The sequence below is a fragment of the Equus przewalskii genome, chromosome 7 (assembly GCF_037783145.1).
Source record: "Equus przewalskii isolate Varuska chromosome 7, EquPr2, whole genome shotgun sequence".
NCBI classification, from domain to species: Eukaryota; Metazoa; Chordata; class Mammalia; order Perissodactyla; family Equidae; genus Equus; species Equus przewalskii.
The window spans coordinates 45488325-45514612 of record NC_091837.1 but is presented as its reverse complement, the minus strand read 5'-3'; the positions used below and the strand labels follow the sequence as shown (position 1 = coordinate 45514612).

Sequence of the window (26288 nt, the reverse complement as noted above, 5' to 3'; positions counted from 1 at the left end):
AGCCCTTTGGGGAGTAGGCTCACACACACACACACTGATGTATAAACTAGCGTGTACATTTGTTTTACAGTAGGATACTCTTATACAGTGTATTCCCTCTTAGTGGGTCGTTCTGCTCAGAAACAACAACAGAAAAATTCAGAACAAAGTTCCGCCTCCACCCCAGGCACTTGGTACTGCTATTAGGATGAGAACACACACTCACAACCTCTTCGCTTTCCCTTTTCTTTTTTCAATGTTTATTACCAACCATCAGAATCTTCTCTGGTGAGTTCCCGTGTTTGACATTAGCTATATTTAATATTGCGCTGAGAAGGCAGGCACTACTGTGGACTTACGCATGTGTATATATTATCTCTCAGGGTGCACTGTTGCCTGGGAAGAATCTACACAAGGCTAATCATGTCTATTTTATGTCGATTCATATGAATTTCCATTTCAGCAACTTCCATCTGGGAGGTTGGTGTTTTCCAGTCTTTTTCCTCTCTATTTTGGGGGGGGGGGTGTCACCTCTCTTAGGAGGCCCGAATATCCCCCCTAAGCAGGGATCTCGCTTAGCCTATCAACAAACTTGTTCTCATCTTAAATGTCTTCTTCGTGTGTTTCATGTGCCCTAATTTCCAATGGATGTCAGTTACAATATCGGAAATTACAACCCATGCAGAAATCACAGTGTCTTTGTTTTCACTGTCTTCCAGTGTCATCTTGCATTACAACATATAAGAAGACACCACCTCCAGTCCCACCCAGAACTACCACGAAACCTTTCATTTCTATCACAGCCCAGAGTAGCACAGAGTCTGCCCAGGATGCCTACATGGATGGACAGGGCCAGCGAGGAGATATTATCAGCCAGTCTGGACTGAGCAACTCCACGGAGAGCCTGGACAGTATGAAGGCTCTGACAGCCGCCATCGAAGCCGCAAATGCCCAGATCCACGGCCCTGCAAGCCAACACATGGGCAACAACCCTGCCACTGTCACCACCACGACCACCATAGCCACCGTCACCACGGAGGACAGGAAGAAGGATCACTTTAAGAAAAATCGATGCCTCTCTATCGGGATACAGGTAACAGCCTCCCTTTCTGTCCTTTGAAATAGGAACCCTTCTTTTTTTCCAGAAGATTTGCTACCTTGCCATTTTGGATGACATAGCTATATGTAGGACCAGATTTTCAAATTACTGGTTCTGGACTCCCTACATTGTTAAATATGATCAAAAAAAATTATGCAAGTATTTTATCTATGGGCATTACCAGCAGCTATTAGTTTTGTTCTCTAAATTGAATGCGTGACATAAAGTCTAGGATAATTAGGCAAACCTGAACACAGTCAAACATAAAGTGCCCTCAACTCCTAATGTACATTTTGATTCTCAGAAAAGGAGTCGACATCCAAGAGTAACCTCAGTTAGCAGGTTGTGCTACAGTATGTTCAACACTGTTAAGTAATCATATGAGAACAAAAATGTGAATCACTTCTCGTAGATGTGGGAGTGAGGGAGGGCGAGACCAAGTGACTGATAGGGTGGAAAGCAATAACTCACATCACAACGTCATGAAGAAAGAATGTGCACCAGTTTGAGCATAATTGTTGGCTATTTGATCATGCATTTCATAAAAATGGTAGATAAGTCAGCAGGCTTCTCAGTTCAGTTCACTGTTTTCTGTTGCTCAAAGATAAGGTCAAACTGATTCTTGTTTTTTACATCCGTTCAGCTTGGCTTACCCTGCTAGAAATTTCCTTCTGTTAGCGGGGAAGAGTCATTCTTTTCTCCTATTTTTGTTGTGCCGTATCATTCTGCAGGTGCCCTTTGAATAGGAACTTCCTGACGTGGTGTCCAATAAATCTGTCTACACTGAAATGATTCGAAGGCACATCTAAAAGCCCGGCGTGGGGTACCTTTGTACACCATGGTGTATTTTCGCAGTCCGTTCTGCAGAGCCCACTTTTAAAGGGCAATTAAACTTTCTCCAGCAGCACTGAGTCAAATGCTTTTTTTATAACCTACAGGTTACCAGAGCACAAGTTGTCAAGTTTCCTAAAAGAACTTGGAGCACTGGTGCTTGGGAGTGGATGACACAGCAGGAGGCAAGGGCCCAAAGCCAGCCTCCACCCCTCCAGCACCCCCCACTCCATGCCCCCACCCCACCCCCCAACCTCCAACCCCACTCCCCCCATCCCCCTACCCCCACCCCCCCACTCCACGCCCCACCCCGCCACCCCCTCACTCCACCCCCCCACCCCCCCACCCTCCCACCCCCTACTCCATTCCCCCATCCTCCCCACCCCCCCACCCCTCCAGTCCACCCCCACTCTACCCCCCCCCACCGCCGCTGCACGGCTCCCTAGAAGCTAATTCTCCTCCCACCATTCAGAGGAGTTTGAGGAGTGAGGAGGAGCCCTGTCGGTCCTCTGTGTTGTCCTAAGCGATTGACTTAATCTTCCTGAGCCTATTTCTTCATCCATCCCTCAGAGGATTATTTTGAGGATTGAGTTTACAAAATCCAGCTTCCTCTAGGGGTATAGAGTTTCAATGTGAGATGAAGAAAAACTTCTGGAGCTGGATGATGGTGATGGTAGCACAACAATGTGAATGTACTTAATGCCACTGAACTGTACTCTTAAAAATGCTTAAAATGGAAAATTTCGTGTCATGCATATTTTACCACATTAAAAAAAATCTATCTAGCACATAGTTAGCACCCAGTAATGTTAGTTTTCTTCTACTTCCTTAATGTTGAATTTCTTTTCTTTATTTTACATTATTTTTTCAATAGATAATATATTTCTATGGCTCAAAATTCATAAGTTATAAAAAGGTGTGCAATGACCAGCCTCCCTTCCATTGCTATTCAATAGCCAGTCAGTTCTCCTTTCCAGAAGAAATCAATATAACCAGTATTTGCATCTCTATGCAGAGATATTTTATGAATATTCAAGCAAATATATATTTTTTCATTCTGCTTTTTTACCTAGATGTTAGCAGCATATATCTCACACTATTCTATATCTTGCCTTTTTCATTTCTTTTTTTAAAAATATTTTTTCCTTTTATTTATTTATTTTTTAAATATTTTGTTTTTTTCCTTTTTCTCCCCAAAGACCCCTAGTACATAGTTGCATATTCTTCATTGTGGGTCCTTCTAGTTGTGGCATGTGGGACACCACCTCGGCATGGCTTGATGAGCAGTGCCATGTCCGAGCCCAGGATTTGAACCAACGAAACACTGGGCCGCCTGCAGCGGAGCGCACGAACTTAACCACTCAGCCACGGGTCCAGCCCCTCCATTTTCATTTTTTAAAAAAATCCATTTTAAAAATAATTATTTATTGGTCTCCCTGTTCTTTTTATTTAGAAACTGCTATATATCCCTCTTAATCACTTTCCAGGTCTGCGGTTGGTCTTAGAGGTTACTCTTCAAGTAATTCTTACTCAGAGGAAATCATTCATATAGATGAAATCCACCTTATATTATTATTATTTTCACCCAGTAAGACGGCTCGGGGCCGGCCCCGTGCCCAGCGGTTAAGTTCTCACGCTCTGCTTTGGTGGCCCAGGGTTTCGCTGGTTCGGATCCTGGGTGCAGACATGGCACCACTCGTCAGGTCATGCTAAGGCAGCATCCCACATGCCACAACTAGAAGGACCCACAATTAAAAAGATGTGCAACTATGTACTAGGGGGATTTGGGAAGAAAAAGCAGGAAAAACAAAAGAAGATTGGCAACAGTTGTTAGCTCAGGAGCCAATCTTTAAAAAAAAAAAACATGGAACTAGTCTGAAATCCACATATAATGTTGGGGAGAAAGTTTTGTTTCAGAGACCATCCTGCTTTTCAAATATCTCGATATTTTAGTGAGCAAAATCACTGCTCTTACTCTTCCTCCTGTCATTGTTCACTGCTGTAGAAATTATTTGGGATTCCTGAGTGCTTTATATGGTTGTCTCATGGGACTCCTACAACAACCCTGTGGTGTAGGTGGTATTATTATCTCTACTCCATAGAAGAGAACCCAGAGAAGTTGAAGAACTCGCTCAAGGCCACACATCTTATGTTGACAAAGCCTAAATTGCACCTCAGTGTCTAATTTGACCATGTTATGCTGCTTCTTGAATGGAGAATAATAAGTAAATAAAAATTCAAGGGGCCAGTTCTGTGGTTAAGTTTGGTGTGCTCTGCTTCTGCAGCCCAGGTTTGGTTCCCGGGTGTGGACTTACACCACTTGTCGGCAGCCATGCTGTAGTGTTGACCTGCATATAAAATAGAGGAAGATTGGCACAGATGTTAGCTTAGGGCAAATCTTCCTCAGCAAAAAAAAAAAAAAAGAATAAATAAAATAAAGTAAAAATAAAAATTCAAGAGGCAAAATAGTCATCAATCTCGTTGTATTGTAACCTAATTTAAATTCTAATCCCCAAAATATAGGACACTAGGATCCTGGACTCCTTCCTACCTTTTACCTCGTTAGGGTCAGAGTTTCCAAGCCTTCCCCAACATTTTTAATTGAATCCACACCTAATAATAGTTAACATGACAATCATTGACTTTAACCTGTGTGACTTTGACCTTTAAAGTAGCCTGTGTACACTTAGGCCAATTACTTAATAGCTCTCAGTTTCCTCATTTGGAAAATGAGAATAATAATAGTTCCTATTTCATAGGATACATTATAGGTTGTAATAAAAATTGACTGGTATAATATATGTAAGGCTCAAAGCATAGTGCCTGACATAATAAGAGCTCAATAAATATTAGGTTTAGTTGTTATTTTATTAATATTATCCTCCTTTAAAATCATGACTGACCAAATAGGCTGAAATTTTATCCCTTACCATGGACCTTCTCAATTTTTTCAGGATAGGGATTTAGTTGTCCTCCAATTTCTTTAAAAATTTTGAAAGCCAAAAAAAAAAAAAATTGAAAGCCGCTTCATAAATTTTAGTAGATTAACCTAGATACTATGTACGACAGGTGACGTTTTCAATATTTGTATCTAACTAAGGGGGTAGAAGTCACAGAGATAAATTTACCTACAATGAGTAAAGCTTAGAGGATGACAACTCTTTAATGCAAATCAGCTGTGAGTTTGGATGGGGGTGAGCCTGGAACCCAGGGAACTCTGTCCTCTAGTCTCATCCTCATGATCCCTGCTCCCTTTCTTTCTTCGTTTCTTTATGGATTGAGGAACGCTGCTCCTAAGGGACGTGTCTATCATGCATCTTTTGAAAAAAGTTTCATTGGGTAATTCTTGAAACTACCTCATAGCGTAAAGCTGCAACATCCTACTTTGGTGGACATCCGAAGCATTTTTAATTTACATGAGTATAGCCACAAGGAGTCGGAAGAATCCCATTCAGGAAAACAGAAGCCATGCTCAGATCTTGAACAGAGGCAGCTTAATTCACAAAATTGGTTCTACAGGTGTGGGAAGGTTCATAGGTTTGGATCCCAGGAGCAGACCTAGCACTGCTTGTCAAGCCATGCTGTGGCAACATCCCACATAAAATACAGGAAGATTGGCACAGGTTTTAGCTCAGCAACAATCTTCATCAAGCAAAAGAGGAAGATTGGCAACAGATGTTTGCTCAGGGCCAATCTTCCTCACCAAAAAAAAGAAAAAGAAAAAAACCCCTAAGATGGTTGAGGTCTTGTTTCCCACGTTCCATCAGGAGCATCTCATGGCACTAAATATGATTCTAGAATATTTAAAAATATGTATTTTTATGTATTATGGCTCCAAATGTTAACTACTTTATCTGATGCTTTTTCTGCTGTCGTAGTGCTAGGTGTGTGGTGAGGGGGTAACTGGTTGCTGTGGATTTAGAGTAAAGTTGTGTGTCATCTAAAAAGTCAAAGGTAATGTTCACAGTAATTTTGTTCCTTAAAATTACAAACTAAGTAATACATGCATACAGTATTATTGTCAAGGATTCCTACAATATAAAACTATTCAGAACACAGTGTGAAATTCCCCCTTCTTTCTGCCTCTAACTCCTATTCCTCTCCCCAGAGGTGGCCACTGGCAGCAGTGAGTTCCGCCATCTTTTAGTCTTTCGAGAGTAATTTCAGCTACAGGGGAGTTTCACATACCAGCTTCAGACCAGAAACCCTCCACCTTGAGATGTCAGATCGTGACTTCCGTCTAGTATCATTTAACTCACGTTGCAAAACAATGTAAACGAGCTTTCAGCTTAATCTTTCACTTTATGTGAAATGCAGTTGCTTTCTCGTTCTTCAAATTTTAAAAAAAATTAAGTTGTTTAAGATCACACTCCTAAGATTTGCCTATTTCCTTTCATACCTGTCCAAGTGTACAGAGACATATTTCATGCCCTCTCTGAAGAGAGAAGTCCAACTGCGAATGGCAAGACTGGTCCCTGCCAAGTTGAGTGAGCTATTTTAGAACAATACAAACCAAAAGAATTGTGACATTGATTTGAAAGAGGGCTTTGAGAAATAAAAAGGTCACATTATCTCTGGTTCATAATCAATTGACTTAAAACAATAGAGGGAAACAGTAGAGACAGTATCAACAAAGAGTCTTTCTTTGACCAAACTCTAGTCAGGCTCCTCTGAATTCTCTTCCCAACTAGGCCTTGACTTTTATCCTTGCGTGCCCATCTTTGCATCACCCAGTTTGAGTGAGAATCTTGCTGAGTCAGCTTAGCCAGGATCCCCAACCCTTGCTATCTGACCACCCTCCATATCTGATGGTTCCTTATCCTCCACCATACCCCAGCTGATGTCTGATCACCGTGACCTGCCTACAGCAAGAACCCTGTTAGGTCATTTAGCCGGAATCCCCCCTACCCCTGACGTATCCTCTTACTTATTTTCTATCCACAGGCCCCACATCTTGCTCCTTGGCTGTAAATTTCCACTTTTCCCTGTTGTATTTGGTGTTGAGTCCAATCTCTCTCTCCTACTCCAAAAATCCCATTGTAGTAATGCCTGTACCTATCACAATAGCCCCCCCTAAATAAAAGGTGCCTTGCCATTCCTTAACAAGTGTGATGAATAGTTTTTTCTCAAGCAATATTCAGTACATTCAGACTTTGTAAACTTTATTTTGATGTCCTTGAAATCAGAATCCATGCATATCTGAGAAGAGATTTTTTTAGGAGAACTTATCTCAAGTCAAAACTAGTGAACGTATAGAGATAATTTTAAAGGACCCCAAAAAGAAGAAATAATATAGTCATGTTTTCCAACCATCATGCATTAAAACTAGAAATTAACACTCAGCAGATAACAAAATCTAACCATTTGAAAATATTAAAAGATCATCTAAATAACATTTGGATAAAGAGGAAATTTGAGATTATTATGAAATAAATGACAATGAGAATGCTATAAATCATCACTTTGGGCTAAGGCCATAACTATAATCTCAGAAGAATTCATAGCCTTGTGTTCTTTCATAAGTGAGCAAGAAATATTATAATATAAACAAAACATTCAATTCACAAAATAGAAAAAGAACAACAAATTAAAAGGAAGGAATTACTAATGATGAAAGTAGAGATAAATACATCAGAAAACAAAACAAAGCAACAGCAATGACAACTAAAGTAGAATTGATGAATTAAGCCAAAACTGGTTCTTTGAAAAGACCAAATAAATAGACATAAATAAATAAATAGACAAGTCTTATTGAGAGGAAAAATACAAATCAACAATATAGGAATGAGAAAAGCTTCTTAAAAAATATAAAAGATTCCTGTGTCAATTTTATGCTGGTAAATTTTAAAGTCAAGATAAAATAGATATAAGTACAATTGCTAATACTCAACCAAAAAGAAGTGTAAAATCTGGAAGAAGAAATCTAATGACCATAGAATAAATTGCAAATAAAGTTAAAAATATACTTCCTCCAAAATGGTATAGACTCAGATGATTTTACAAAACAGTTTTCCTCAACATTCAAGAAACAAATAACTTCTATTTTATTTAAAGTATGTAATAATATAAGAAAAAGTCAAGATTATCAATATATTTTATTAAATAAACATAACTGATACCCAAACTTGAAAGAATACAAGAAAAAAGAACTATAGAAAAACATGCTTATAAATACAGATGTAAAAATTCTAACTAAATTTGAGAGTTGATTCAAATATACATATATATTTTTTCTTTTTTTAATATACCATTACTAAGAATTGTATGTGGCAGAATTTCAAAGTTATTTTAGTCTTGAGGGGAAAAATACGATATCCAGATAGTTGCTAAAAAATATAGCATTTGGTAAAATCCAGAAGCCATTCCAAATATCAATATGATCAACAGCATCCATAAGAAACCAAATTAAATTGATATTTAAAGGTGAAATGCTAGAGATATTCCAATTAGAGTCAGAAACCAGATAAAGATTCCTGTCTTCACAGGTTTATTCAGTACTGTTTGCTGGTGTTCACCAAGACACAAAGCAAGAAAGGGAAATGAGGTGTAAAATATTCAAAAGAAAGAGCAAAATTGCTTTTATTTGCAGATAATACGCATGTCCACTAGAAGATCCAAGGAAAATCACCAAAAAACCATTAGAATTCAGTAGAATGAAAGAATACAATATAAATATGGAGAAATCAATAGCTTTTCTCTGTATTATTAATAAACTGAAAATGTAATCAAGCAAAAAGAGCCCATTCACAATAGGATGAAAAACTATAAAAAACAGGATGGAGCATCACAAAGAATATATAACACCTAACTGGAAATGATATAAAAACTTCCCTTATATAAAATATAAGAGATCCAGGGCCGGCCCTGTGGTCGAGTGCTTAAGTTCGCGTGCTCTGCTGCAGGCGGCCCAGTGTTTCGTTGGTTCGAATCCTGGGTGCAGACATGGCACTGCTCATCAAACCACGCTGAGGCAGCGTCCCACATGCCACAACTAGAAGGACCCACAGCGAAGAATATACAACTATGTACTGGGGGGCCTTGGGGAGAAAAAGGAAAAAAATTTAAAAAATAAAAAATATATAAGAGATCTGAATAATGGAAAACTATTCAATATTCCTACACAGGAATACCTCACAGTGTAAAGATAGCAGTTCTCTCAAAGTTAGTATAAATATTTAAAGAAATTCTAATAAAAATTCCTATGTAATTTTTATCACTTGGTAGAGGCTGAGAGGAGTGATTTGATAATTTGATGTTAAAATTTATTTAGAAAAAGTTAATACTCTGAAAAAACCTAGACATCTTGGGGATATATATATATTTTTTTGGCTGAGGAAGATTCACCCTGAGTTAATATCTGTTGCCAATCTTCCTCTATTTTGTATGTGACCCGCTGTTGCAGCATGGCCACTGGTAGAAGAGTGGTGTGGGTCTGTGCTGGGGAACCTAACCCTGGACTGACAAAGTGGAGCGTGCCAGACTTAACCACTAGGCCACCAGGGCAGGCCCTTTTTAAGTATATTTTTTTTAAAAAAAAACTACAAAAATCGAGGGCTCCATGTTTGTTAATTAGGGTTCTCCAAAACCAGATTAAAGATGTAAAAGAAAGAGCGAGAGAGAGATTTATTAGGAGGAGTGCTCGTGAAAGATGAAGATGAGGGAGCTGGAAATGGCAGCGAGCAGCTTCAGACCATCATGCAGCTCTGACACCTGTGGAGAGAGGAGGATTGTGCATGGAGAACCTCTAGACTGCAGGGCAGTTCCAATGAAGGTTTGGCTAGACCACTGGTGAGTCATTAAGCCAACGTCACCTGTAAGAGAAAACCCATATCGCGCAGGAATGGCCTGCAATAATATGGCACAGTGCTCAATCACTGGCTGGGGCAGCATGACCTCAGCCTCTGGCGCATCAAGAGGAGCAGCAGCTTGGAAGCTCACTCAACTGTGCTCCTCCCAACAGAAAAGCTGAGAGGTGCATTTTCACGGCCACCACACCATGGAGAGAGGAAATACCCCCAGAGGAAGCATCAGAGATTTAGAATTTAGTTCTTGTTCTACCGCTTCCTAGATGTGTGATTTTAGACAAGTTAGCTTTGAGCCTTAATTTCTTCATCTGAACAATGAAAATAATAACATCTGCCTAGTCTACATCAAAGTATAATTATAACAGTAAAAGGAGGTGAGTGTGAAAGGGGTTTGAAAAAGTGCAGTAAAATAGAAAAAAAATGCACATATTAATGGAAGGCATTGCCCAAAGTCCATAATTAGATTAAAGAAAAGAAACACTGATATGATAATAATATCAAGGATGTGGGATTTTTATTAAAGAAACAACATTCAACCGACAACAGCAAAAGAACTATAACAGGAGATATGTCATATAAAATATTAAGATTTATTACAAAATTATATTAGGGAAAAAGAAAAGGAGGAGCAATACGACCAGTAGATGAACAGACTAAAAACAAGTCTCCATATATGGTGATGTATGGGGAAATGCATATGGGTAAAGTTGGGTATAAGATAAAAGTGGCATCTCAAATAAAAAAGATGAATTAATTAATAAAAGGAGCCAGATTGGTTAATGATCCATCTGGGGAAAAAAGTATTAGATCTCTGCTTTATATCTGATGCAAAAACATTTCAGGATGGTGGATTTAAGAACTAAATATGAAAAAAAAATGAAAGGATAAAAAGTAAATAAAAGAGAACTTTAAAAACTATGCTGATGATAAAGAAGGCCTTTCCAAACCATAAAAGCTACACTTGACTACATAATAATTTAAGATTCTCTGCAATGAAGGACAAAGTTTAAAAGACAAATGATAAACTGGGAGAAATTATTTACAGCAGAACTAACTGAGAAAGGGCTATTAAGGTCATAAGATATAAAGAGATCCCATAAATAAGAAAATTAAAAAACAACTCAATAGGAAAAAATACAGAGAAACAAAGGATATGAATAGACGATTTACGGACACAAGTAGAAGAGACCAATATGTATTTTTCACCTGTGACATTAGCAAAAATGTCAAAGTTTGGCAATATTTAGTACTGATGAGGGTGTAGAGAAATGGATGCTCCCATATGCTGATTATGGCAGGATGGTAAATGCTTTGAAGAGCAATTTGGCAATGTCCCTTGTAGTTGAACGTGCTCCATACCTTCCAACTAACATTTCTAAGAATTTTTCCCAAACAACATTTGCACAATTGTTATAAAGATATGTATGAATGTTAATGGTAATACTATATGTATTACCTTCAGTAACATAGAGAACATTATAACAAAGACAAAATTATCCTGATGCCCATGTTACTTACGTAGTCCTTAAAAGGAGTATTTATGTAGCCAACAAAAGGACTGAGTTAGAGCTGCATTTGCTGATGTGGTACAGTATCTGAAAGACAGCAGTGTTAATGAGTAAAGCAAACTGCAGGGAAAAAATATAATATAACCTCATCTGTGTAAATTTAGTAACTGTAATCTTGTTACTAGATTTTTATATAGATGTATACATACATTTTTATATGTAATATATATTAAAGGATGGACAAATATGCATCAAAGGACTGACAGTGGTTCTTGGGGGACTTTAGTTTTCTACTTTATATACTTCGGTATTTTAATTTTATATAACTTATACTGAATTGCTTTTATACTTAGAAAAATGTAATTTATTAAAAGCATAGAAAAAAGAGGAATAAATCTAATTGCTCTGAATAGTCATAAAACTTATTTCAAGTTTGGGTTGGGCCTAATCTGTCACATAAGCTTTCCATTATATATGGACACGTTTTCCACATGAGCCATTATGTATGTATATATACATAGCCATTTAGAAATTGGAAAGATATTCAAAGCCAATTCCTTAGTTTGAAGGAAAAAAATGAAGATACTTTATGGTTTATTTATTTATTTATTTTATTAAGATTATGATAGTTAACAACCTTGTGAAATTACAGTTGTACATTATTATTAGTCATGTTGTAGGTACACCACTTCACCCTTAGTGCCCTCCCCCGACCCCCCCTTTCCCCTGGTAACCACCCATCAGTTCTCTTTGTCTATATGTTAACTACCAGCTATGAGTGGAGTCATAAAGAGTTCGTCTTTCTCTGTCTGGCTTATTTCACTCAACATAATACCCTCAAGGTCTATCCATGTTGTTGTGAATGGGACGACTTTGTCCTTTTTTATGGCTGAGTAGTATTCCATTGTATATATATACAATATCTTCTTTATCCAATCATCAGTTGCTGGGCACTTAGGTTGGTTCCATGACTTGGCTATTGTGAATAATGCTGCGGTGAACATAGGGGTCCATGGGACTTTTGGAATTGCTGATTTCAGGTTCTTAGGATAGATACCCAGTAGTGGGATGGCTGGGTCATAAGGTATTTCTGTTTTTAACTTTTGGAGAAATCTCCATACTGTTTTCCATAGTGGCTGCACCAGTTTGCATTCCCACCAACAGTATATGAGGGTTCCTTTTTCTCCACAGCCTCTCCAACATTTGTCACTCTTGGTTTTGGATATTTTTGCCATTCTAAAAGGTGTAAGGTGATATCTTAGTGTAGTTTTGATTTGCGTTTCCCTGATGATTAGTGATGATAAGCATCTTTTCATGTGTCTAATGGCCATCCGTGTATCTTCTGTGGAGAAATGTCTGTTCACGTCCCCTGCCCATTTTTTGATCGGGTTGTTTGATTTTTTGTTGTTGAGCTGTGTGAGTTCTTTGTATATTATAGAGATTAACCCTTTGTCAGATAAATAACTTGTGAATATTTTTTCCCAATTAGTGGGCTGTATTTTTGTTTCAATCCTGTTTTCCCTGGCCTTGAAGGAGCTCTTTAGTCTGATGAAGTCCCATTTGTTTATTCTTTCTATTGTTTCCCTCATGTGAGGGGTTATGGTGTCTGAAAAGATTCTTTTGAAACTGATGTCAAAGAGTGTACTGCCTATATTCTCTTCTAGAAGACTTATTGTTTCAGGCATAATCTTTAGGTCTTTGATCCATTTTGAGTTTATTTTAGTGAATGGTGAAAAAGAATGGTCAATTTTCATTCTTTTACATGAGGCTGTCCAGTTTTCCCAGCACCATTTGTTGAAGAGACTTCCTTTTCTCCATTGTATGCTCTCAGCTCCTTTGTCGAAGATTAGCTGTCCATAGATGTGTGGTTTTATTTCTAGGCTTTCAATTCTGTTCCATTGATCTGTGCATCTGTTTTTGTACCAGTACCATGCTGTTTTGATTACTGTAGCTTTGTAGTATGCTTTGAAGTCAGGGATTGTGATGCCTCCAGTTTTGTTCTTCTTTTTCAGGATTGCTTTAGCAATTCGGGGTCTTTTGTTGCCCCATATGAATTTTAGGATTCTTTGTTCAATTTCTGTAAAGAATGTCATTGGGATTCTGATTGGGATAGTGTTGAACCTGTAGATTGCTTTAGGTAGTATGGACACTTTAACTATGTTTATTCTTCCAATCCATGTGCATGGAACGTCTTTCCATCTCTTTATGTCATCATGGATTTCTTTCAAGAAAGTCTTGTATTTTTTGTTGTATATATCTTTCACTTCCTTGGTTAAATTTATCCCAAGGTATTTTATTCTTTTTGTTGCAATCGTGAATGGGATTGAGTTCTTGAGATCTTTTTCTGTTAGTTCATTGTTAGCATATAGAAATGCTACTGATTTATGTATGTTGATTCTATAGCCTGCAACTTTGCTGTAGCTGTTGATTGTTTCTAATAGTTTTCCTATGGATTCTTTGGGGGTTTTCTATATATAAGGTCATATCATCTGCAAACAGCAAGAGTTTTACTTCTTTGTTGCCTATTTGTATTCCTTTTATTTCTTTTTCCTGCCAAATTGCTCTGGCCAACACCTCCAGTACTATGTTGAATAAGAGTGGTGAAAGTGGACACCCTTGTCTTGTTCCTGTTCTGAGAGGGATGGGTTTCAGTTTTTGTCCGTTGAGTATGATGTTGGCTGTGGGTTTGTCATATATGGCCTTCATTATGTTGAGGTACTTTCCTTCTATACCTATTTTATTGAGGGTTTTTATCATAAATGGATGTTGGATCTTGTCGAATGCTTTCTCTGCATCTGTTGAGATGATCATGTGGTTTTTGTTTCTCATTTTGTTAATGAAGTGAATCACATTGACTTGCGGATGTTGAACCATCCCTGTGTCCCTGGTATAAATCCCTCTTGATCATGGTGTATAATCTTTTTGAGGTATTGCTGTATTCGGTTTGCCAAAATTTTGTTGAGGATTTTTGCATCTATGTTCATCAGTGATATTGGCCTGTAGTTTTCCTTCTTTGTGTTGTCCTTGTCAGGTTTGGGGATCAGGGTGATGTTGGCTTCATAGAATGTGTTAGGGAGTGCTCCATCTTCCTCAATTTTCTGGAATACTTTGAGAAGGATAGGTATTAAATCTTATTTGAATGTTTGGTAGAATTCTCCAGAGAAGCCGTCTGGTCCTGGACTCTTATTTTTGGGGAGGGTTTTGATTACTGTTTCTATTTCTTTACTTGTGATTGGTCTATTCAGATTCTCTGTTTCTTCCTGATTCAGTTTGAGGAGGTTGTATGAGTCTAGGAATTTATCCATTTCTTCTAGGTTGTTCAATTTGTTGGCATATAGTTTTTCATAGTATTCTCTTATGATCCTGTGTATTTCTTCGGTATCTGTTGTGATTTCTCCTCTCTCATTTCTAATTTTATTTATTTGAGACTTCTCTCTTTTTTTCTTAGTGAGTCTGGCTAAGGGTTTATCGATTTTGTTAATTTTTTCGAAGAACCAACTCTTTGTTTCATTGATCCTTTCTACTGTCTTTTTTGTTTCAATATCATTTTTTCTGGTCTAATGTTTATTATTTCCCTCCTTCTACTGACTTTGGGCTTTGTTTGTTCGTCTTTTTCTAATTCTGTTAGGTGTCATTTGAGGTTGTTTATGTAAGATTTTTCTTGATTATCGAGGTGAGCCTGTATTGCAATGAATTTCCCTCTTAGGACTGCCTTTGCTGTGTCCCAAATAAGTTGGTATGGTGTGTTTTCATTTTCATTTGTCTCCAGATAATATTTGATTTCTCCTTTAATTTCTTCAATAATCCATTGTTCAGTAGCATGTTGTCTAGTCTCCACATTTTTGCCCCTTTCCCAGCTTTATCTTGTAGTTCATTTCTAGTTTCATAGCATTATGATCCGAAAAGATGCTCGATATTATTTCAACCCTCTTGAATTTATTGACGCTTGTTTTGTTTCCCAAGATACGGTCTATCCTTGAGAATGTTCCATGCACGCTTGAGAAGAATGTGTAACCTGCTGTTTTTGGATGAAATGTTCTATATATATCTATCAGGTCCATCTAGTCTAATTTTTCATTTAATTCTATAATTTCCTTGTTGATTTTCTGTCTGGATGATCTATCCATTGGTGTTAATGGGGTATTGAGGTCCCCTACTATTATTGTATTGTTGATGTCTCCTTTTAGTTTTGTTAATAGTTTCTTCACAAATTTTGGTGCTCCTGTGTTGGGTGTGTATATATTTATAAGTGTTATGTCATCTTGGTGGAGTGTCCCTTTTATCATTATATACTGCCCCTCTTTGTCTTTCTTTATCTGTTTTGCTTTGAAGTCTACTTTGTCTGATATAAGTATGGCAACACCTGCTTTCTTTTGTTCATTATTGGCTTGGAGTATTGTTCTCCATCCCTTCACTCTGAGTCTCTGTCTTTGGGGCTGAGGTGTGTTTCCTGTAGGCAGCATATTGTTGGATCTTGTTCTTTAATCCATCCTGCCACTCTGTGTCTTTTGATTGGAGAGTTCAATCCATTTACATTTAGAGTGATTATTGAAACGTGGGGGCCTACTGCTGCCATTTTATCACTTGTTTTCTGGTTCTTTTGCATTGCCTTTGTTTCTCATCCCATGATTTTTGGATTCCTAATTCAAGTAGGTAAATTTCTGTATTGGCTTTCTTCTTATTTGTAATTTGTGTCTTTATTCTTGTTATTTGTTTCGTGGTTACCAGGTGGTTTGTATAACACATCTCGTAGATGAGATAGTCCTTATTCTGATAGCCTCTTATTTCCTTAAATTAAAACTTTCCATCCCTTTTCTCTTCCCCTTCTAGGTTGTTATTGTCAGATTTTTTTTTTTTCCTCTTCCTTTTGTGTTGTGAGTTCGTGGTTAAAATGACTAGGTTATATTTATTCTTGGTGTTTTCCGTTCCATTTATCTTTAATATTTTATTTAACTTTTGCTAACCTGTTCTGATGGAGAGCAGCTACTTTCTGTTCTTGTCCTTCTGCTTATCTCCTTTGTTCTGGATTTTGTAACCCCTTTCCTTTCTTTGATTTTTCAGGTATGAGGTTCTTCCTGAGCATTTCTTGAAGAGGAGGTCTGTGGCAATGAACTCCCTTAACTTTTGTTTATCTGGGAAAGTTTTTATTTCTCCATCGTATTTGAAGGATATTTTCACTGGGTAGAGTATTCTTGGCTTCAGGTTTTTGTCCTTCAGAGTTTTGAATATTTCATTCCAATCTCTTCTAGCCTGCAAGATCTCTCCTGAGAAATCTGCTGATAGCCTTATGGGGGTTCCTTTGTAGGTTATTTTCTTCTGCCTGGCTGCCCTTAGTATTTTCTCTTTGTCATTGACTTTTGCTAGCTTTACTACTACATGTCTTGGGGTTGGTCTTCTTACATTGATAAAGTTTGGAGATCTATTGTCTTCTGTCACATGAAGTTCCATCTCTCTTCCCAAGTTTGGAAAGTTCTCAGCCATTATTTCTTTGAACAGGCCTTCTGCCCCCTTCTCCTTCTCTTCTCCCTCTGGTATACCTATAATCCTTATGTTGCATCTCCTAATTGAGTCAGATAATTCTTGGAGAGTTTCTTCATTTCTTTTTAGTCTTAGTTCTCTCTCCTCCTCTGACTGCAGCATTTCTATATTCCTATCCTCCAAATTGCTAATTCTGTCCTCCATATCATCAACCCTATTGTTCAGAAAGTCCAGATTTTTCATAATCTCCTCCACTGTGTTCTTCATCTCCAGTATTTCTGATTGGTTCTTCTTTATAGTATCAAGCTCTTTTGTGACATAGCTCCTGAACTCATTGAGTTGTCTATCTGAATTCTCTTTTAACTCATCGAGTTTTTTAATAATGGCTGTTTTGAAATCATCGTCATTTAGGTTATCGATTTCATTGTCTTTGGGATTGTTTTCTGGGTACTTATCATTTTCCTTCTGTTCTGGGGATTTAATATATTTTTTCATACTGCTTAATGGCGTGGATTTATGCCTCTGCCTAGAGATAGAGTTTAGTCACTAGGAGTTTAGTCCACTTGTTGCAACTGGTGTGGGGGGGAGCAGCTGTTTAGACTGCACCAACCAGGAACCCTGTCAGCTGTTACTGACTGGACCTGGGCCCCTCCTCGTAGTCACAGTGGTCCTGTGGGGTCCCTTGTCAGTTGTGGGGGCAATCGCAAGGGGGCCTCAGGCTGCTGGTGCCTACTGTTGCAGACCACCTAGACGCACTCCCTCCTTGGGGTCTGCAGTGGTGTTATGGGCTTTCCCAGCAGCCGGGAGCAGGATCACCTGTAATCGCAGCTCTGTCACTGACAGAGCCCACAAGATCACACTTGTCCACTATAGGTCCCAGTAGAGCTATGGGTATCTTCTGCAGTCCGTGGTTAGCTCATCTAGTTGTGCTCCTTTTGCCCCAGGGCCTTCCAGCCTTGTGATTGCTGGTCAGGACCTCTCCACTAGTGCTGTGCAGAGGCTTTTGCTGAGGCTGCTGTGGGAACCTGGAGTTCCCCCCTGAGCCACATAGCCATTCCACTGGAGCTCCACCCAACCCCAAACCACTCCCACAGAATCTCTGGGAGCCCCTTGCCCTGTCTGGGACACGGCCAGAGTCTCTGGGCCCGGCGGCAGCTGGCGGGCTGCTGCCTTGTGGGGAATTCTGCTCTTTGGGAGCTTCCCGGTGTTCTCAATGCTGGGCAGGGCCTCTCTGCTAATGGTGACTAGAGGCTTTCCTTGCCAGTGGTGCGGGACCCTGGAGTTTCCCCCTGGGCCTCAGAGCCAGGTGCTGGAGCTCCACCCAGCCCCCAAGCATGCCCATGGGAACTCTGGGCACCTCTTGCACCGTCCTGGGCACAGCCGAAGACTGTGGGCCTGGCAGCAGCTGGTGGGCTGCTGCCCTGCCAGGGATTCTACTCTTTGGGCGCTTCCTGGTGTTCTGAATGCCAGGAAGGGCCTCTCTGCTAATGGCGAGCAGAGGCCTTCCCTGCTGGTGGGTGTGGGACCCTGGAGTTTCCCCCTGGGCCGCGGAGCCGGATGCTGGAGCTCTACCCAGCCCCCAAGCATGTCCACGGGAACTCTGGGCACCTCTTGCACTGTCCCGTGCATAACCAGAGTCCGTGAGCCTGGCAGCGGCTGGTGGGCTGGTGCCCTGCTGGGGAATCCACTCCCTGGGAGCTTCCCAGTGTTTTGAATGCTAGACGGGGCCTCCCTGCTAATGGCAAGCAGAAGCTTTCCCTGCCGGCGGGTGCGGGACCGTGGAGTTTCCCCCTGGGCTTAGGTGTAATCGCAGGGGGCTTAGGTAGGGCTGTTGTCACCTATTTCCACCGTCGCTACGCCAGTGAGTGCACACTCCCGCCCTTGGTGTGTGGCGATGCTATGGGGGAGTCCACTGGAAGAGAGCCTGTTGCAGGTACTAGGCTGTCTGGGGGTCGGGGTCGGAGAGTTTTCACCTATCTCCACCTCCTCCCGGGGGGAAGTCCGCCCGCCTTCCGATGTATAGCAGCACGGGTCTCTCAGGCGTCTTGAGATGCTATCTGGATATCCTTTGTTAACCAGTGAATGTCCAATTAGTTGTAGATTCGAAGGAGGAGAGACAAAGAAGACTACTCACTCTGCCATCTTGGTCCCGCCCCCTCCTCTATGGTTTATTTTAATAAAGTTAATACCTCTATCTCCCAATATCAACAATTCTAACTACAGTAAATGAATTTTCTTCCTTCTTTTGTATCTTGTTATCTGCAAATTCAAAACTTCCAAGAACACATTTCCATGTAGTGCTCTCTTCTAACACAGTGCTCACAGGTAAGTATATGCTCACAATTCTATAGAGGAATCATAGACAGTGAACGAAATTGCATTTTACAAAGATGAACAGAGTCAAAGAGCACACTAATAATGGAGTAATGGCTCTTGGCAAATACACAAATATTGAATGAAAAGGTTACAAATCACAAAACCTTCCAGTAATACTACAGATGTTTCTAACAAAATGTGGTATTTGGTTTTCAAGTGAGATGACTAACATGGAGCACTTCTACTTTTTAAATTATTTCTTCAGGTGGATGATGCTGAAGAACCTGACAAAACGGGGGAAAATAAAACACCCAGTAAGTTCCAGTCCGTAGGAGTGCAAGTAGAAGAAGAGAAATGGTGAGTCCACATTCATATGTCCTCTTTCGTCTTGATGTTGGAAAGTATGCTACAAGTATTTTTCCCCATGATAAACCTACAAGATTCAATGATATTTTCCATCAACTTTTGGGAACATTTAGAGGGTAAGCTTGAATCAATCAATATTAGCTGATTCCCTCCTCTACTTTATACTGGAGACCACTCCATTTAAGTTTTGGCTAGAATAGTTGAGTAAACACATCACATTCACATACACATAAACACTGTGTACAGTACTGTTGTATTGCCAAACTATTCCTCTTCAAAAAGCCTTCCCATTTTGGACTGTAGACTTTTTAAGAGAAGAGGACTTATTCCTATTTTTATTCCTAGCACTTAAAAATGTTTGGTGTTTAGCATGTGTTCAATGAATGATAAATGATGAATGAATGAATGAATGAGGAGGAGAAAAAAGAAAATTCCCTATTATTATCCTGAATCACCAATTCCTTTAAAATGCTCTTTAAAATAAGCTTCCTCTAGAGTCTTAGTGTCTAGAAATGGGAAATTTAGAGTTTCAGAAGATCACAGAATCCAGGAGTTGGAAGAGATTTCTGTGGTCACTATATTCATTTTATAAATGAGAACTTGATCCAGAAAGATATGTGAGTTTCCCAAACTATGAGGTCCATGATGAATGGAAGTATGATTTATTAATAGTAGTACCGCCAGCTTCCAAACTTTGCTGTGCACATACTACGTACATAGTGAATGTTGGCTGAGTGAAGTAAAACTGCAGTTATGGTAGGTGAAAGAGCTCTATATTATAAATCAAAATATCATCTCAACTTTGCCACTAACTTTCTGTGTGTTAATTAGTAGGAATCAGTTGGATGTCATCCATCCCTCCATCATCCATCCATTCAATAAATATCTATGGAATGTCTCCTGTATGCAAGGCAACATGTAACATAAACTGAACATCTGAAAAGAAGTCATGCATCAGTCCATATTTCAGAGTCTCCTGGTGTTGTCCTTGCACTTACATCTAAGAGGTTTTCATGCATGTATATATAATATTTTTATGTAATTATATTTTCTATAATTATACAATGCTGGAAGCCCAGAAAATTGGTGTAACTCTTCTGGAAACTAATACAGCAATAGTTATACATCTATCCATACCCATTGACCCAGTAATCACATGCTGGGGCTATCCTGAATGAAATCACTCAATGGAAGGAAAGCAGTTGTGGAACATTATCTATCATTGTACAGACAAATATCAATTATCAAACATCAAACAATAAGAGAATGCTTTTGTAAATTATAGCACATCACCAAGGTAGAATATTATTCAACCATTAAAGGTCACTTATAAAGAATTACAGAAACATGGGGAAATTCCCATGATAGAATGTTAAGTGAAAACACTGAATACATAATACCCACATATAATATTCACGAAGATGGACAAGCACTGAAATGTAACCTGTAAAAATGGTAGGTTTAGGAGTGATTTTTTTCTTTTACCCTAAAATGTTTACTTGTAGTATCTACTTCAAGTTTTAGTAATCACTATTTTCAAACCAACCGTTCTGGCAGATGTTCCTTTAATTCTTTTAGAAAATTTTCCAAAAATGTAAACTTAGTAGACATGAAAGATCTCATGGTAAGAAAACATATTCCTCCTTCCCCCAATAGCTCAACTAGCTTGTTTTCCTCAATGGTATGGTGGTTAAGAGGACAGATTCTTGAGCCAGAACATCTCAATTCAAGTTCTGGCTCTGCCAGATACTAGCTGGGGGGCCTTGATCAGATTACTAAATGTCTTTGTACCTATGGTTTCTATGTAAAAAGAAGATAGTGGGTGGTTCTTGTCCAGCATGTAAGGAACTTAGAAGTTGCCACTCTGTTCTGACAACAAGTAAAAGCTGAACAAACTTAAAAATTGACAACTCTTCTTAAATCACTCAGAGAGGCAAGGAAGGTCACAAGGCAAACCACTGCCCCCAAAATTGGAGAGACAGACAGATATAGAGAATCACAACTTACTGGAGTAGAAACCCACCAGCAGAAACCTCCATGGGAACCAGTCATAGGTTAGGAAAACCTAACTGTAATTGATGAATTGCTGGAAGCTCAGTAAGGACAAGTCAGAGAATTAAAAACTTCAGAAGAACCCAGTTATACGGAGGCCTCCACACTTTTGTGAGTTTTACCGCCTGGAGCTCTACCAGCTCCTCACAGTGAATACTGGAGAAAGATCCCCTCGTGCTTCTAGCAGAGAGAGGGGAAAGGAAACCATTTTGAAATAGGCCAGAGCATTCTGTTCTTAACAAGACCTGCCCTCAGGAGAAACTATTTTACTAGAACCTGACCTGCTGGGTTTTTATCAGAGCCTAACCTACCTGGGGGAGGGAAATGCCCAACTCCAGCTCCCTCTAGGCCTCCTCTCCCACATAAGGGGGAGAGAAACTTAGAAGCACTGTTGAAGTTCACAGTCCAAGGGCACAGGCTCCCCAAAAGACTGAGACCAAGTCATAGGACAGTAGAGTGCTTCCCCTCCCCGCTCAACTCTCCATCACATTACTAAAGGCCTATTCACCACAGTTCCTTTTACCCGGTGCAACATGTCCACTTTTCCACAATAATTTACAAGGCATAGTAAAAAGTAAAAAACATAGCGTGAAGAGACTGAACAAACTTCAGAACCAGAGATATATATGGCAAGAATGTTGGAATTTTCAGATCAGGAATTTTTTTAAACTATGATTAATATGCTAAGGACTTTAATGGAAAAGGTAGACAGCATGCAAGAACAGATGGATAATGTAAGCAAAGAGATGGAAATTCTAAGACAGAATAAAAATTAAAATGCTAGAGATCAAAAACACTGTAACAGAAAGAATATTTTTGATGGGCTCATTAGTAGACTAGACACAGATGAGGAAAGAATCTCTGAGCTTAAGGATATAACAATAGAAACTTCCAAAACTGGAATCAAAGAGAAAAAAAACTGAAAAAAATCAGAACAGAATATCCAAAAACTTGGATTTTTATAGAAGGTTTAATATATGCTTAATGGGAATACCAGAAAGAAAAGAAAGAGAAAAAAGAAGAGAAGCAATAATTAAAACAATAGTGACTAGAATTTCCCTGAATTAATGTCAGACATCAAACCACAGATCCAGGAAGCTCACAGAAGACCAAACAGGATAAATGCCCAATACGTTACAGCTAGGCATATCATATTTAAAGAAAATCAAGGAAAAATTCCTGAAAGAAGCCAGAGGGAAAAAACCTCTTTCCTATAGAGGGGCAAAGATAAGAATTATATATGACTCTTACTCAGAAACCATGAAGGTACGAAGAGAGTAGAGTGAAATATTTTTATTTGAGAGAAAAAACCACCAACTTAGAATTCTGTGCTCTGTGAAAGTATCCTTCAAAAGTGAAGGAGAAATAAAGACTTTCTCAGACAAACAAAAATTGAGGGAATTTTTTCCAGTGGACCTGCTTTGTGAGAAATGTTAAAATAAATCCTTTGGAGAGAAGGAAAGCTGCATATGTCAGAAACGCAGATCTACATGAAGAAGGGAATCAGAGAAGGAATAAATGAAGGTAAAATTAAAACTTTTATTTCTGTTATTCTTATTTGATCGTTAGATAATACTTGTTTCAAAGTAATAATAGAAATAATATGTTCAAATATATACACATATATTTGAGTATAAGTGAATTGAATAACAGCAATAATAGAAAAGATGAGAGGGAGGAATTAGGAATTTTAATTATTATAGGGTGTTTGCACTACTGCTGAGTGGTATAGTATTATTTGAAAGTCAACTTGGATTAGCTATAAAATATATAGTGCAAACTCTAGAGCAACCACTAAAAACAGTGAAAAAAGAAGTATAACTTACATGCTAGGAAAAGAGGGGAAATATGTGAAAGACAAAAATAGGAACAAAGAACAAGGGCAACAAATAGAAGACAGTAATAAATCTGGTAGATATTAATCCAACTAGATCAATAATCACTTTAAACATCAATGGTATAAAATACACAGATTAAAAGACAGAGATTGTCAGGGTGGATAAAAAACAATACCCAGCTGTATGTTATCTACAAGAAACCTGCTTTAAATATAAAGACACATATAGATTAAAAATAAAGGGATGGAGATATATCATACTAACACTAATCAAAAGAAAGCAGCAGTAGTTTTATTAATTTCAGACAGAGCAGACTTCAGGAGAAGGAAAATTATCAGAGATAAAGAGAGGCATTACACAATGATAAAGGGGTCAATTCTGCAAGAAGATATAACAATTCTTAATGTTTATATACCTACCAAGAGCATCAAAATACACAAGGCAAAAACTGATAGACTCACAGGAGAAATAGATGAGTCCACTATTATAGTTGGATACTTCAACCCCCCTTTATCAGAAATGGACAGATCTAGAAGGCAAAAAATCAGTAAGGACGTAGTCGAACTTAACAGCACCATCAATCAACTGAATATACTTGACATCTCTAGACTACTTCATCTGACAACAACCGAAAACACAGTCTTCTCAAGCTCACATGAACGTTCACCAAGATAGACCACATTCTGGACCATAAAACACACTTTGACAAATTTTAAAGAATAAAAGTCATACAATGTCTGCTCACAGACCACAGTGAAATTAAACTAGAAATCAGTAACAGAAAGGTGGCTGGAAATTCCTAAAATATTTGGAGATTAAATAACACATTTCCAAATGACACATGAGTCAAAGAAGAAATCTGAATAGAAACTTAAAAATGTTTTAAATTGAATGAAAATGAAAATACAACTTATCAAAACTTATGGGATACAGTGAAAATAGTACTTATAGGGAATTTATTTTTTTTTGGAAGGTTAGCTCTGAGTTAACATCTGCTGCCAATCCTCCTCTTTTTTCTGAGGAAGAGTGGCCCTGAGCTAACATCCATGCCCATCTCCCTCTACTTTATATGTGGGACGCCTGCCACAGCATGGCTTCACAAGTGGTGCCATATCTGTACCCGGGATCCAAACCGGTGAGCTCCAGGCTGCCAAAGTGGAATGTGTGAACTTCACCACTGTGCCACTGGGCTGGCCCCTTATAGGGAAATTTATAGCACTGAATGCACATATTATAAAGGAAGAAAGATCTAAAGTCAATCACCTATGCCTCCACTTTGCCAAACTAGAAAAAGAAGAGCAGTTAAATCCAAAGTAAGCAGAAGAAAAGAATTAATAAAAATTAGAGCAGAAATCAATGAAACTGGAAACAGGAAATCAATAGAGAAAATCAACAAAACCAAAAGCTGTTTCTTTCAAAAGATCAATAAAATTGATAAGCTTCTAATCAGTCTAAGAAAAAAAAGAGAGAAGACACAAAAGACTAATATCAAAAATAAAACAGAGGATATCACAGAAATCACATGGACATTGAAAAGATAATAAAGGAATACTATGAACAATGCTATGCCCACAAACTTGATAACCTAGATGAAATGGACTGATTCCTTGAAATACGCAATCTGTCAAAACTCACACAAGGCATAAATAATTTGAATAGGGCTATATCTATTAAAGAAATTGAATCAATAATTAATAATCATCCAAAAGAGAAATCATCAGGCCCAGATGGGCTCACTGGTGAATTCTACCAAATATTTAAGTAATAAATTATACCAATCCTCTATAATCTCTTCTAAAGACAGAAGCAGAGGGAATGCTTCCTAAATCATTCTATGAGGCCAGCATTATCCTAATACTAAAACCAGACAAAGACATAACAGGAAAAGAAAACTACAGACCAATATCTCTCATGAATATAGAGGCAAAAATTTTCAACAAGTATCAGCAAATAAAATCCGGCCATGACCAAGTGGGATTTATCCCACGTATGTAAGGCTGGTTCAACATCTGAAAATCAGTTAATCACATCAACCAGGCTAAAGAAGAAAAATCACACGACTACATCAATAGCTACAGAAAAAGCGTTTGACAAAATCCAATGTTCATTCATGATCTAAAACTCTCAGCAAACTAGGAATAGAGGAGAACTTCCTCAACTTGATAAAGAATATCTATGAAAAACCTACAGCTAACATAAGACTTAATGGTGAGGAACTTGAAGCTTTTCTGCTAAGATTAGGAACAAAGCAAGAATGTTACCTCTCACCACTCATCATACTGGAAGTCCTAGTTAATACAGTAAAACAGGAAAAGGAAATAATAGGTATCCAGATTGAAAAGGAAGAAATAAAACTGTCTTTGCAGATGATATGATCGTCTATGAAGAAAACCTGAAAGAATTAACCAAAAAACCCTCCTGGAATTAATAAGTGATTATAGCAAGGTTGCAGGGTACAAGGTTAATATACAAAAATCTACCACTTTCCTATATACCAGCAATGAACAAGTGGAATTTGAAATTAAGAACACATTACCATTTACATTAGTACCCCCAAAACTGAAATACTTAGGTATAAATCTAACAAAATATGTACAATATCTATGTGAGGAAAACTATAAAATTCTGACGAAACGTATTAAAGAAAAACCAAATAAATGGAGATATATTCCATGTTCATGAATAGGAAGGCTCAGTATTGTGAAGATGGCAGGTCTTCCCAACTTGATCTATAGATTCAATGCAATCTCAATCAAAATCCCAGCTGGTTATTTTGTGGATATGGACAAACTGATTCAAAAGTTTATATCGAGATAAAAAAGACAGAATAGCTAACACAATTTTGAAGGAGAAGAAAAAAGTTGGACTGACTCTCAACTTCTACACTTATTATAAAGCTACAGTAATCAAGACAGTATGGTATTGGGGAAAGAATAGACAAATAGATCAATGGAACAGAATAGAGAGCTCAGAAATAGACTCCCATAAATATAGTCAACCGATCTTTGACGGAGGA

The 26288-nt window shown here is 38.3% G+C and overlaps 1 protein-coding gene across 27 annotated transcripts in view; it reads left to right on the top strand.

Moving 5' to 3' along the window:
• Window positions 1-26288, top strand: part of DLGAP1 (DLG associated protein 1) — an 843303-nt gene that overhangs the window by 766757 nt on the left and 50258 nt on the right. For 22 of the 27 annotated variants that reach the window (XM_070629775.1, XM_070629776.1, XM_070629771.1 and 19 more), the window contains 2 exons: window positions 699-1072; window positions 19282-19373. In XM_070629775.1, the coding sequence (XP_070485876.1) occupies window positions 699-1072; window positions 19282-19373 (466 nt within the window). The remainder of the gene's footprint in view (window positions 1-698; window positions 1073-19281; window positions 19374-26288) is intronic. The other 5 variants (XM_070629781.1, XM_070629779.1, XM_070629780.1 and 2 more) reach the window with 1 other exon arrangement.